This window comes from Antedon mediterranea, chromosome 11, assembly GCF_964355755.1.
Source record: "Antedon mediterranea chromosome 11, ecAntMedi1.1, whole genome shotgun sequence".
NCBI lineage: Eukaryota > Metazoa > Echinodermata > Crinoidea > Comatulida > Antedonidae > Antedon > Antedon mediterranea.
This window is the reverse complement of record NC_092680.1, coordinates 19,929,801-19,944,635: the sequence shown is the minus strand read 5'-3', so window position 1 is coordinate 19,944,635 and position 14,835 is coordinate 19,929,801. Positions and strand designations below refer to the sequence as shown.

The window sequence follows — 14,835 nt, the reverse complement described above, 5'->3', positions numbered from 1 at the left end:
TTTTCTTTACTATGCTTATTTCTTTAAATGTTGAAAGATAAACACGTAAGCAACTTTTTTAATGTTGAAAGATAACCTGCAACCAACTATCCAAGCACATTTTTGTTCATAACGTATCATGAAATGATATTAGCATAATTTGCAGATTAGAATAGGCCTATAGGCCATGCAGTATAAATATATTTGGTATTTTATTAAGTAGACAATATTTATCCATTCTGGTGTATCGAGTTGTGCATTCATTGTTTTTAAGAATTTCACATACCAGGTTGTTTTAACAATTTAAATTAATTAAAATTCTACTTTCCCCATTCAGGGAATTTATTCAACAATTTGTATAAGCATTTGACCGTAATACAAAACTAAAGTTATAAACAGCTTAGTTATTTAATATTTTTCAATTGCTACTGTATAATAATATTGAGTAAACAAGGGATTGAATTATAGCGCCACCAGTCTTTAAAAATAACTACAGCTCGGTTTTGCGCATGCACACTGACTTTCAAGTCAAATTCATAATCCATGCGATTTTTGCGGATTGATCATCAATCATTGATGGGCGTTCCTTGGTGTAATTTAATGACGTACGATCGGACAAGAGTGAAATGGTACTATCGAATCAAACGACACGAAGATGAAGGTTTTATGCTATATTTAAAATGATAGCCTAGCATTGACTTAATTTAGACGCTGAAATTATGTACAAAGGTGCCTAAACCATTGATTATTAATCTTGACCAAATTAGATCATATGCGACGATCATGCCGACCGAGGGCCATAATACTGATTTCATTCTCTGTGGTAATTGTTATTTTCCTGATCCAAAATAATCACATACTGTACACTAAATGAGCAATATTTACATTTAAAAGAAACCCGTGGTACTGGGTTTAAACTGGTAAATTGTAAAATGTATTCTATAATACTACTTGTCTAGCGCACATAAAATGTACTCCAGGAAATCAGATCTGCATAACAATGGTGCGAAGTAATATAAATAAAGTACTCGTCAGGTGTCACTTCGTACTTGGTATTCAGTAGGTGATCGACATAATATAATGTCTGTGTTAATTAAAAATTGTAATATTCTGATGATGGTCGACATTACTGTTGGACATTATCAACGGACATTATCAAAGAGTTTTCGGACAACGTGAAAAGTACTTGTTGCGTCGTACAGTATTTACAACACAACCGTGAACAGGTAAAATTCAATTTATATATAAACAGTGCTGCTCCTAATTTGAAAAGGAGACATTTCATGAATGGTTCGTTTGAAACAAACTACGAACTTTTCAATAAAGGTATTCATACTGGTCCTCGAGCTTAACTGGAAACTGATTAGGCCCTCTGCGGAATTATCTTTTGTCGCTTGCTTTATTAACGGAGGTCAAATAAATTATTCGTTAGGCTTTTAACAACCATAATGTCAGCTTAATCTAGATTTATCTTTAGTGTTCTGTATTCCTTTATTTTTGCCTACTTATTAATTGTCTTGATGATATTCAACCTATTAAAATCCTTACAAATCACTGATACAGATTTGTTTGTCAAATTATTCTTAAGATAACAGCATAATTATCTATAATGTCGAAATTAATCATGCAACAATACAATCGACTTGACGAGTGGCGTCGGAATATCTAAAAGGTGCGACGGCAGTGGAGTCACTTGTTCATATTAGGATAATGAAGAATTAAGGTTGTATGTGTGTTTGATCGAATTATTTCGTTGGTCATGCTTGGCCGGATCGCCTAATATTAAGATTCCTTGTTGATGAATCGTACGCCACTTTGTTCTTTGTACTTGGTGTCTGGAATCGTATGAAGCTAAGTTTTTTTGTCGCGAGTTTTTTCGTTGTTTTGGTCGAACGTAATCGCCTAACGATAAGTTTTCTTGTCGAAGAGTCGTACGAAATTCTCTTTTTTGGTCTTGGTGAACGAACTCGTTTAACGGAGGTTGTCTTGTTGACGAGTCGAACGCGAGTTTTTGTTTTCGTAGGCTTTCGTGACAGAAATCGCCAAAAGTAAGTTTGTTGTTGATGAGACCTACAATGTTTTGTTATTTGGCCTTGGTGACCAACATATTTGTCATTTTTATTATTTCTTTACGTAGTAACTCTATCTGATACATAGAATGGTTAAGCTTAATCTTCTACATCATTATCTGCAACTTAACTTATATATATATATATATATATATATATATATATATAATTATTATTTACTATTAAAACTTTACTTTATTTCCATTGTTAAATATGTAATATATAATTATCTATTGCCAACCTCATTTTATTGTTTTATCTATGTAGGCCTATTTGAATATTAATCCCATATGTAAACATGTATTTAAAGACGTAGTGTCTCCAAAAAATATAAAAAGGAAGTTACTTTTAAAAGTGCAAAATTACCAGTTAAACAGTATATTATTATTATTAAATTCAATCTAAAACATATTGGCTGACAGCTTCCCCTATTTTTTGGTCAAAGTGAATATCTAACATGTGACATTAATATTGGATATTTAACCAACAATTGTAAACACAATTTCAGAAGATCAATGTAACCCTCATGTGCTTGCACTTTGTTTGTAAACTAATTAAAGGTCGATAATTATAATAAGTATCAGTCCAAGCTTATTTTACTATCAACGACCCTTAATGAGACCGTATCGTTCCGATCGCATTGTTAAAAAGGGTCTTTTTTATTTGAAAATCAAGGTTTTAAGAAATATAATTTCAGGGTTGTTGTGTACCTTTGTCTATTATAACATGGAACAAAATTCAATTCAATTTCTTTATTGCTGCAAATGCCGTCAATGGCTAATATCCCTTAAACATACTACATCATACAAACATATACATATTTACATTAAAACATTGTTTAAGTAATTATATTTCGAAAGTTAATATTAGACACTTAATCCCATCGCTGTGTAATTATTGTAATAATTTATATTGTGTTTCGTATCGTAAGAAATGTATTCATGTATAAACCTATTCTATATAACTGAAATTTGTCCTACGGCATTTGCTGACCATTGGAAGAAAGACGTACATGGCTAACAAGTCTTTAATTATTAAGGTACCTTTTCCATCATTTAGATAAAGATCGGAATTAAATTCAGAAATTGCATCCAAACAGCGTCAGTGTACAAATAAGTTCAATTTTATCGCCACTTAAGGAAGAGTGAATTTCACTCTTCTATGGTGTTTAATATGTGTATGTATTTAAATTTCTATCGATTGTTAATTATCAATTGCATACGGTACGCAATCGAAGATTGATTTATTGAAAGAAAGTTATTGATTTGATTTTATTGTTGTTTGGTTTTAAAATTATGTTAGTTTAGCTAAAAGGTTTCAAGTGTAGGTTAATAGATCAATTATCTAAGAAATATATTAATTCATTACATCATTTAACTTTCATATTAATGTTTTGTATTAATTCAATAGTGCACTTTCATGAATAGAAAAACAATGTTAATGGATGTGGTGGCCGCATGCCTAGTAAATGGCGTAATGTATTTTTGTGGTAAACAATAGCTTTTCCCTTGAACTGATTTCAGATAAATATCCCGAATTTAAGAACATCTTTTGAATGTATTGGGTTGTTTATCCATTATTAGGTATACTCAAACCGAGAACAATTATATTTGGAGTAAGTAACGACGACTTCTGCTTTAATGTTCTTGGTTTGTTGAAACTTGCCATTGAATTAAGAGATATATAGCATGTAGGCCCACCTAATGTCATTTCAAATGCTTTAGTTCATTTGCGGACGGCATCAATACAGGAAACTGGGGGACGTTTACTGATGCTTTAGTTCCAATCTTGACACTAGAGTGGCAGCTTAACCCTTGTTCAAATATTTGAAAAAGGTAATAATAATTATACTGACAGTTTAGGAAATGCCAATATATCTACGTAAACCATTGTTATTTGTAGTTTAGTATAAGGTTAATAAAGTTGGCCGTGTTTCTTCAATCAAGCATTTTGGTTATGTCAATTTTTGGAAGACTTTTACGCATAGATTACACAAAGACACATACTGTTAACTTTCATTCTGTGGAGAGGTATTCTTTCGTAGACAGTTTGATAGGTCTATTCTATCTTTTTGAGCAATTATCAATCTGCTCAATGCAACAACACGCACATTTTTCCGTGTCGAATACAATTATTACTTTCTTCATTTACACAAGGCTCTTTAGGCTATTATTTTGTATTAACAAGTGATAATGGAAGTTGTCTGTCATGACGTAGGTGTCAATAGGAGCGTGTCACCATGAGTATGCATAGATCTTTGGATTTACAATGATTAAACTTTTTTGAGTCGTATACATTTTTTTAAAGTTAATGTTTAGACTCAAACATTCCTTATTGTTTGATAAAATATAATTTTTTACTTAAACAAAATCCTAATTTCTTCTAAGTGAATTTTGTTATATTGTGGGGACTAATACTATGAATATTTTGATTGGCTATAAAAAAGAAAGCTCCAACTCAGTGTGATAAAATTGTGCAGGTAGCGTGTCATTCATAATAATTATACAGAATATATCTATCCATATTTGTATTCACATGTAATTATAGAATTATAGGTTGTCCCGGTGAATAATTTAAAAATCAATTTATGTGTGTACTTATTTTAAAGATTCTATAATTGGCCCTGCATTTCGACATGACAACGTCAACGAGTCGTACGTATTCGATGACATCAGAAAAAGAAGGTTTATCGTAGCCTACCCTGACTTTAAAACATCATTGGAAATGGCGAACCAACTGGAACCTCCGTACGGAGGAACCCAATACAGAAACGCATTTGTTGACAAACAAGATTCTCCAACGAGTAGTGGAACAAAAGAAGAAAAAACGTTCAAAAATATGATGTGTACCGTATTTGAAAACACAACTGCTCATGGAATACCAAATATTCTTCGATCGGAAACAACGATAGGAAAGATTATCTGGAGCCTTCTGTTCTCAATTGCAGTTGGATTTTTAATTTATCAGAGTAAAGAACTTGTGGAAAAGTTTTTAACGTACCCGGTTGATGTTCAGCTTGATATTGAATATAATAGTGAGCTAGAATTCCCTGCTGTTACCATTTGTAATATCAATCCGATTCGAGTGTCGAAACTGGAAAACGTAAGCGATCCAGAATTACAAGATTCTAATAAGAAAAAAGAAAGCGATCAGGTAAGTTTATTTATATTTAAATTCACAATTAAAATAATATCCACAAAAATAAGAAGTGCATGATTTGAACTAAAAGAACTTAAGAAATGATATAGCCAGAGTGGAAAGAATAGAGTGAAAAACTTCTCTCTTCTACTGAAACGAATTAATACAGTATTATTATATTAACAATATTTATTTCTTCCCAAAAATACATTCTCTCTAAAACTACGAGAGTCTTTTTTCAAAATGTATCAGTCAGTTCATTAAAATCTTCAAACGAAATATTCATTTCCAAGAATAAACTTCATGTTCCCTTAATTTCAATTTTTTTTAAAACTTGATAAACCGTTTAATAACTTTTATTCTTGATTTCCATATTATATTATGTTTAATTGGTTTGTTTTTGCAATCATTAATACAATAATAGTGTGATAAATTAAATTATCTCAGGGAATTTCACATTATCTCTTTGTTGCCTCAACTGATACACAATATCAATGTTCAAATGTTTCAAATCTGAAAAGATTTTTTTTTAAATCTTGATAAACCCTTTAATAACTGTTATTCTTGATTTCCATATTATATTATGTTTAATTGGTTTGTTTTTGCAATCATTACTACAATAATAGTATGATAAATTAAATTATCTCGAGGCATGTCACATTATCTATTTGTTGCCTCAACTGATACACAATATCAATGTTCAAATGTTTCAAATCTGAAAAGAAAACGGTTTATACCAAATACAAAAAAAAAATCAGCATTCGAATCAAATATAATAATTTACTTTGCTCATCAATCAATATTATCATAATATAGAAGTTCAATTTTTCTAAATAAATTTCTCAGGCAATATTATCGACAAACAAACATTTCTATGTATTATTTATATTAGAATACCGTTTTTAAATTGTGTTCCATACTTAAAGTTATAATCAATATAAACTCTGTGTACGCATATCTGATATTCTGAACCATAGTAACAGTCCTCTACCTTATTTGATTAACTTAATCAACGAATTTAATTTGTGAGTTGCGCCCTTCGATCCTTTTTTTTTTTTTTAAATTGTTTTCACTTGTTTTAATGTTATCATGAAATGCAATTCAGCTTGGGACGCATGCGTCCCTAAATGCTGCTATATTTTATGAATTTTTTTGTAAATTTGTTGTTTTCATTTTTGAATAAAGATATACCAGTCAATTAATTATAGTACATCTAAATCGATACTTGATAGATGTCTGAAAGAAAACATTTTAAAAAGTAAACGGCTGGCTTTGTCTATAATCGATTACTTGATCACCTTGCCATAGGGGCCATTTGGTCGATAAACAAATCAATCGTTGTAATGTTTTCTTATTATAATTTTTTTTAATTTATCATATAAAATTAATTGCAATCACGCTTTTTAGATTTAATAGGATTTCATGTTTTAACTTTAAGCTCAGGTACAGACAAGAATTTTAAATATAATATCTGGTTAATTGTACATAAATCAAATATTTGTAACAGAAATCAAGACGAAAAAACATGAATCCCTTAATATGGTCAAATTCAACATTTTACAAAATTCTGCCATAAAAAGCAGGAAGACTTTTTTTCAGTAGTAAGGTAGTTTAACCTAATGTAATAACATGTCTGGTGACTCCCTAGAAGGTGAAAAAAATGGTGAATATACGGTGGATAATTGTTGCTATGGCATAAAAATAAAAATCTGAAGTTGAATTAAAATACCAGAAATGTAAAATTCAAGTTATATTACCTATATTTAGTCATCTGATAACATTTTGTACCACACCGTTTATTTTTCATAGCTTTTTAAAATGCTTCTCTATTTACAAAATTTGTGTACAAAAGAATAGAGATGTTACTGTGTAATATAAGAAAGTGCTTATTTTCAACAAGCTCGTGTAACACAAATAAAATTCCAAAACTATGAAACATAGGGGAATCTATAGATCGATAATTATTGGAATGTATGATCAATAGAAATTTTTGGCCCGCACCTGGCCTTTAAAACTTGTACTCAACTTGTTTTATTTATTTTTTTAATGTGTTGTAGTGTGATGGATTACCACCAGAAGAAGAAAATGGACCCAATGATGTAGGGCCGGTGGAAGAAGTGGAATACCAAGGTTGGGACTACTTTATCTCGAAGCCTGATGCATATGAGACTGAGACAATGGCTCGTGAGGAAATGGAAACACTTGCAACCTTACTTTCTGACCAAAACCTTGAAGAAAGAAAGAAACTCGGACACCAGATAAAAGATTTGCTGGTCAGCTGCTCATGGGCAGGATTTGCCTGTTCTCATGAGTAAGACTTTTTGTTTATTTATCCCACGCAATATTATGATAATTATTGTTGATATAAAGTTGCGGTACACTTCATATCAGCATTTGATTTCATCATACAAACCTTCAAACAATATGATAATTATTATTTTCTAAACACCATGAAGATTAAACAATAACATTTTTATGGTGATTTTTAATCTGATATTCTTGATCTTCAAAAACGCAAACGTAAATTTCAATACATATGATATTAATTATTTTGCTTAAGTGGTTGAACACCTTTGTATATTAGCATTGAACAAACAGTTTTCACGACACTTTGAAGTATTTTTACAACATCGCGGAACGAGCTACGGTTGCGTAACAAATGGAATTACTGTACATAATATAATTATTATATATCAATCAATAAAAACACTAAAATATTTTATTAACTGGTAATTCACTTATAATTCATAATTATGGTTTGTGTTAAGGGAAGTTACATATGGACAGGTGGACCAACGTACAAAAACATTATATCCGTTAAAATACCGTATAATAATAAAACTGATTATCACATCTCCTAATACTTGTTATTTATTATTATAATAATGCTATGTAACATTTTTTTTTTAGAAATTTTACCTTTGAATATTTCAACTCATTTCATGGTAACTGCTATACCTTCAATAGAAAAAAGGACAAAATATCAGATTTTACGACAAAACGGACTAAATCGTCTGGACCAAGTTCAGGTAAAGTATATTAAGGTTCATTAGTATAGGATTGTTTTCGTTTCAAAAATTGTTTTGATATTATATCGAAAACATCTGAACATATTATAATATCATTTTATTAGAATAAGGAGAATATGTTATGTTTGATTAACTCATAAGAGCGTGGTGTATGCGACACTCACAAGGAGTAAATGCATTCGTATCTTTTCGTTTTATTTTATTAGTAAATTTGTTAAATGTGTTTTATTAAAACATATATACCGTAAATAAGTGTATAAGGAGAATGAGCGATTTGCGTTGATTAGCCTGATTGATCTTGAATGTTAGTGAAATGATGGCACTCAAAATCTGTATCTATACCACCTTGATATAGAAATGTTCAGACTAACATCATGTCAAAAACTGTTAGTTTTTTTGTGTGTTTTTTTACCATATTTTAATAAGGGTGATCCATCCAGCAATTGCTGATCATTAGGGACCCTCAGAGGTTCACAAGACAAACATATACACAAGATGCTCTACATAAATAAAGTCTTATTACAAGTCTTTTGGGGTAGAGTTGTAATTTTGTCCTTAGAAATCCTGACGGGATTCGAACCCAGGACCCTTGGAGTGGTAGCCAAGCATCATAACCACCAAGCCACAACTCAACTCGTTCCATTTACTTTGCAATACTAAAGTACTGTATTCTCAATTAAAACATTTACTTTCCTTTCAGATAATAGTTTAAAGTCAAAATGCGTTCACATTTTTGCAAGCACTCGTATACTAACTAATAATGCAATAATATTTTTGTTGTATATAAACATATTTCTATTATTTTAATGTTATTTGTAATAATTATTTAATATACTGGAAGTTAGCGTGGAGGGGTTATTGTACTTGCTCTCCTCAGCTCTCCACTTCTTTTGTTTTTGTATCATGTTTGTTTTTGTATTCTGTTTATTTGTCTGCTGGAAGGAATATAAAAAAATAATGATGATGTATTGTTATTGCAGGTTTGCGTTTGGTGTTGTTTATTGAGCAAGATGAATATCTGTATGATGTTTCGTCTAGCGCAGGGGTACGGGTTGTGGTTCACGACCAAAACAGAATGCCCTTTCCAGAGGACGAGGGTTACTTTGTTCCACCTGGCTACCACACATCAATCGCATTAAGAAAAGTAAGATCATATGCTATCTTTATAAACACAAAGAAGCCTAGGAATATTGTTTGAAGTTGAACATATTTTGTGCTTATTTATTTACATTTCCGTCCGTCCGTCTCTAGTGAATAGAGTGTGTGGAGGGGAAGGGGGTTGGTGATTAAGGAGATAAGTATAGTTAGATGATGTTGAACTTTCAATTAATCGTTCCATATGTATTGTCTATCTCTTAATACCTAAACTGTTTTTATAAATGCAGCAATAATATATTTTGTTTTTAATCGTAATTAATTCAAGAGGCTTTTTGTGCTTCCTTTTTCATTCATTCATTTATATATTGTTTATTATTTTAAAACGAAAATTAAATTTTGAATTGAATATTCATTCCTGTTCTTTTCCCTAGTCTAAACTGTCTCCTGTCACTATATTTATATTGACTTTATTCGTAATGAATTAAAGATGCCTTTCATGGAGAGACTAATGATTTTTTTAATTATATGTTTTGTTTATTATTTGAAAAAGAAAATTTTAAATACTGAATATTGGATATTCATTCCTCTTCTATAATACACACTACAATACACACTGATATTCTCTTGAAAATAACTGTATGATTGTTTATCATCATTATAATGTGAAAGTTAGTGTTTGTCATTATTGTCTGATGGCATTATCAAAAGAGACCTGTCAATTATAGCCTATAGTTTCAATGTAAATTAGATTTACATTGTAAGAACGAACTATAATACCGAGTCAATCAATCGATTTCTTGTGGAATATTACACTTTCGTGTCTGTCCACAAAAAGGGATGAAATCTCCAATGAAATTCATTAACATTCATAAACAGAAATATACGAACAATTATATAAAGAAATTGAATTTACATTAACTTACCTTTTGTGTGTGTGTTTTTGTATATAAAGTTAGTGCAGCCTATTCTCTCGTCTATTATCTATTGGTGACCGACATCATTTGTAACATTCTTCTTGTTATAAAATTTGTTTTTAACAAACTTAAAGCAGAAAATGTTTGAATGTATGTACTGAAACATTCTAATGTCAGTAGTTTTTTAGGAAAATATTTTAAACAGCGAATAAAGTAGCACAAGAAAATGAAGTAGCTTCATTAATCAAATTACACATTACAGGTGAAAATTGACCGAATATCAAGATCATTAAGACCTTGTATGTCCTTAGAAGATACTGAAGACTATGTTGATCACTATTCAATGTATGGAGTGAGATACAGTCAACAGGTTAGTAGCTAAATGAAGATGCTGATGTTATGATAAGATGACGATGATTAAAATGATTGTGATGGCATGATTTGATGATACGGAGGATGACCAGTGCAGAAAAAAAAAACAATTTAGTCAGCAGTCGATTGCTTGAGACTTTAACATTATTGCACTTCATTGAGGGCAGTATGCTTAATAAAAACAATCACAATTTACAATATTAGTTATACGGTATGATGGAACTTGCGGCTTTCCAAATGTTTGAATTTTGTAAAGATGTATTTCTGTATTATACACAGGCGGTAGGCCTATATTATAGACATTGATACAGTGAAGTAGCAGGACAGTAGTAGAAGTGATGGTTTGATAAAGTAAAACATAACAATTATTTTGCTGTAAGAACATGTTTTTTAGAAAGTTTATATTTATTTGTTTCTGTTTCAGACCTGTACTAAGACTTGCTACCAACAAAAACTAATCGAAACATGTAAATGTTATGACGTATACTATCCTAACAACGAGACGCATTTGAGTATAGAAGAAAAGACAGTAAGGGCATGTGACCTTTCTAATCATACAGAGGGTAAACAAAAACAAATATCACATCATCACACATATTTAAACAGCAACATTATAATGGTAGGCCTATTACAGAATGGAACAAAATTCGCAATTTGTTTGCAAAAAGGCTGATCGTTAATTAGTACCATTGATTAATTCTAACTGTTGAATGCGATTAAATAGCCTAGAGCACGTGATACAAAACAGCCAATCACAATATATATTACCTATTATCGAGATACAAACATAGATAAGAGCACGATATATTTTTCATTGATGTGAATTAAATCAATGATATTGTATTTATTGTTTTTATTGAAAGATGAATGTGTTGAAGATTTCGCCAAGAATTTCACTTATCTAAGTGACGGGTGTCCCTGCGAACAGCCATGCAGGTACGTCACCAAGTCTAAATATACAGTCTAAGACTGTTCTTTCAGAGGGCCCAGTGTATATATATATATATATGAGTTTGTGACAGTGGCCGTGTGTGAACTAATACACCTACTCGTCTCGAACGATGTACTAGGTTCTTTAAAGTACACATGAACCAGATGTGTACACTGAACCTACGGTGTATAGTCCTTATCTGAGAAGACTTGTTCTACCAGAACCATGGAGCGAGCTAGCCTTGCCGATGTTATGGCTATGTATTACGATTCCACTGGCTTACCCGCTCGGCCACTCACTCGCTACAGACCTTCGATACAGTAACCTACAAACATAATATTCAGGCGTTTCGACTGGAAGATAAGCACATTATCTTCGAAATTCACTTTCAAGTGAGTAAAGATAATCTTCTTTTTTTTAATTAGAACTATCAGCTACAATAGTGACATTTCGATGTCTTACTGGCCTTCAAAAAACTACAAAGTAAGTATTTGAATGGTGTTGGTTATTGGCTACGAGGGAAAGCATCGCAAGTAATTTGACCAAAAGCGATGGATTATTCGAACTGTGTTCCTTGCCATTGGTCAAATAACTTGCGTTGTACTTTCATTGTAATTCTCTTACCATATACTTGTGCGTTTGTCTCCAATCTAATTTACCCCAAAAAACAAGGGTTGAAAAGTTAAAATTCACAGTGATACATATTCTAAGAAAGTTACCTAGAATCGACGGAATTGGATCTAAAGACTAAATTTGCCAAAACTATGACTACCAGTTACTGGTAATGGTTCATAAGTCATAAGTCGTAGGTCATCGCAAATTGAAACTCTCTAATGATCCACTTCCGTTTAAAAATAGTTTCTTAGCAATAAATACTCCTTGTTTTATAAGAATAATAATTATATGATATTTGAATATGAATTATTGGTATTTGTTTTATGAAAAATACTCTTTTTTTTATTCACAAGGAAAATCTAAAACAAAGTTTGTTCAATTTCTCTAAACCTTTAAGACGTGTTTTGGAGGACGATTGCAAAGACAGTGAATCTATCAGGTTAGAATTGTTTAATCGTTATAATTGCCATTACATCACTTCACAAATAATTGTATCGTATTCATCACTGAGATTGTTGTGACTCAAGTATGAAGTTGTGGTTTCTTTTTACGTAGCGCCACCAACGGGTGTTTTGATTTGCAGCTCTAGTATATAATTTTGTTTCTTTTACGCTGATGATGTTACAGCAGGTGACATCATCGATACGTCTATGCAAAATGTCCCATCAACATGATTATTATCACCATCCTCATCAAAATGTCCTAATTATTGTTCTTTCTACTTATTCCATAGGCCATACTCACGGTATTAACCTAGGTCTATATTAACTGAACTTGTTTCGTCCGTTGGGAATCTTCTCTTTTCCTAAAGGAAATTATTTATTTATCTTACAAACACAATTATTCGTCTTGTACAATGTATATACATTTAATTTGTTATCAACATTCATTCGACGGGTGTGCTTTCAATGATCGGCAGAGGTGTACGTAATTATATAGTTTGCTAATGTTGCCATTCTACAATTCAATTTTTTTTTTTACACTTAGGCAAAATCTACTTGCGTTGGACATATATTACCAAGATCTCAACTTTGAAATAATAAAACAGAGTTATACATATACGGTAATTATCATTATTTTGAAGTTCAGTTGTTACTATTCGTTTTCTAGTTCTTTATCTTTTGCTACTTCGTCTACTTCCTGCTAATCCTTTTCCTCTTTATTCTGCCATTATTTTATGTCCTTTTCCGATTCTTCTCTTCACTTCTTCATTATTGTTTCCTCTTCCTTCTTCTACCCTTTTATTACTTTTCCTTTTTTCTAATTTATCATGCTTTTTTTACTTCTTTACTTTTCCATGCTTATCACCATGTTCTTCTCTTTTTTTCTGTATTTCTTCTATTCCTCTCGTTTGAACTGACCTTTGTTTCAAAGAATATTTACATGTTGTCCCTAATATTAACTTTGATAATTAACAACGATGTTTGATTTTTTTCAGTCAATTGACTTGGTTGGGGCAGTAGGTGGCCTTGTCGGACTCTGGCTTGGGCTATCAATTCTCACCGTTTTCGAAGCAGTTGAGCTGTGTTTAAACTTATCGCGATTTTTCTTCTACAAAACCATACTGAAATCCAAAAGTAACTTGGCAAAGACCCCAGTCGGACCGACAAGAAAAGTAAATGGAAACGTCTTTACAATGAATTAAACTATTTTAATTAAATTTTATTTGTATATAATATTGAGAGCATTTATTGATAAGATAGATATTTTATAACCAATTCTGGACTACCAATTGCAATTTGAACTTCACAATTCACCGTTGATAAAGACCGTATGCCTAGTAGCATACTGCACACTTTCACCATGCATCAGTCAGCACCTCAAATACCATGCAACTTTATGTGCAAACTTTCTTAATGCTAATTAGAAGATTTTTAAACGTTTAAATATGTATAATTAAAGTTCAAATGTTCTTTAAGAACATGTGAATGCTTCCCTCTATCGTTTCTAAAACATATTGGAAATGGTCGTCATGACGAGTTATTTGTCGTATTCTTTTCCTGATGTACTAAATATTTGAGTTATAATTAATATCTTTATTATTTCCAGTCTGTTTTCGACAGTTGACCCTGATTATTACTGACATGGTGACGTATTATTGGTGACTTATTATTACATTATTCTTCATTGTTTAAAAACTTTTCTGGATATTTATTTATTTATTTCCTCACTTCACCAAAGCGCATTGAGACGACATTGTTTGTCGAACGCGCTATATATTAACATTAACTATTAACTTATGTAATGCGTGGATGACAAAAATTAACATTTAGTTAGTAAATTAATTTAACCTTGTATGAATGTATTTTTAGAAACCCTTAAAAAGTATGCTATTTCAGTGCATATATTGGTGAAATGCGTAATTTTTCCGAATTATTAACTTATTTTTTCCATCAAGGTATACATTTTCTAATCTCTATACAGTGTCTCAATCCTCATTTTTTGTTATTGTTTTTACTTTCTGTGTGTTAGCTGTACAGTTATCTCATTTTCTGAAAATATAATTCATAGAATTCGCTTCTTAATAAAGCATCACTACTACTACTTGTTACTATATTGAGCTGCTTACTTCTTTATTGTTAAGCATTAATTCTCTGTTAATTATGGTGTAGTTAATATTTGTTAGAGTACATTTCCACTTGTTTTTAAAAGATGGGTTATTGATCTATTGCCTGCAGGTGTGTGTGATA

General features: G+C 31.1%; 1 protein-coding gene across 1 annotated transcript; it reads left to right on the top strand.

Moving 5' to 3' along the window:
* Positions 1-4,772: 4,772 nt before the first annotated feature.
* On the top strand, positions 4,773-14,510 carry LOC140062054 (acid-sensing ion channel 2-like). The gene is made up of 11 exons (XM_072108098.1): positions 4,773-5,201; positions 7,244-7,497; positions 8,097-8,215; positions 9,196-9,359; positions 10,490-10,597; positions 11,024-11,162; positions 11,463-11,535; positions 11,956-12,013; positions 12,499-12,584; positions 13,133-13,208; positions 13,584-14,510. Exons 1-11 carry the CDS (start codon positions 4,773-4,775, stop codon positions 13,788-13,790), a joined length of 1,713 nt encoding a protein of 570 aa, XP_071964199.1. The 3' UTR covers positions 13,791-14,510.
* The last annotated feature ends 325 nt before the right edge of the window (positions 14,511-14,835 follow it).

Bases quoted from the DNA above. Each gene is read 5' to 3' on its own strand.
- LOC140062054 (XM_072108098.1), top strand. From the start codon at position 4,773: ATGGCGAACCAACTGGAACCTCCGTACGGAGGAACCCAATACAGAAAC. The intron at 12,014-12,498 runs GTAAGTATTTGA...TTTATTCACAAG, and splicing joins GGCCTTCAAAAAACTACAAA to GAAAATCTAAAACAAAGTTT. The intron at 13,209-13,583 runs GTAATTATCATT...GATTTTTTTCAG, and splicing joins AACAGAGTTATACATATACG to TCAATTGACTTGGTTGGGGC.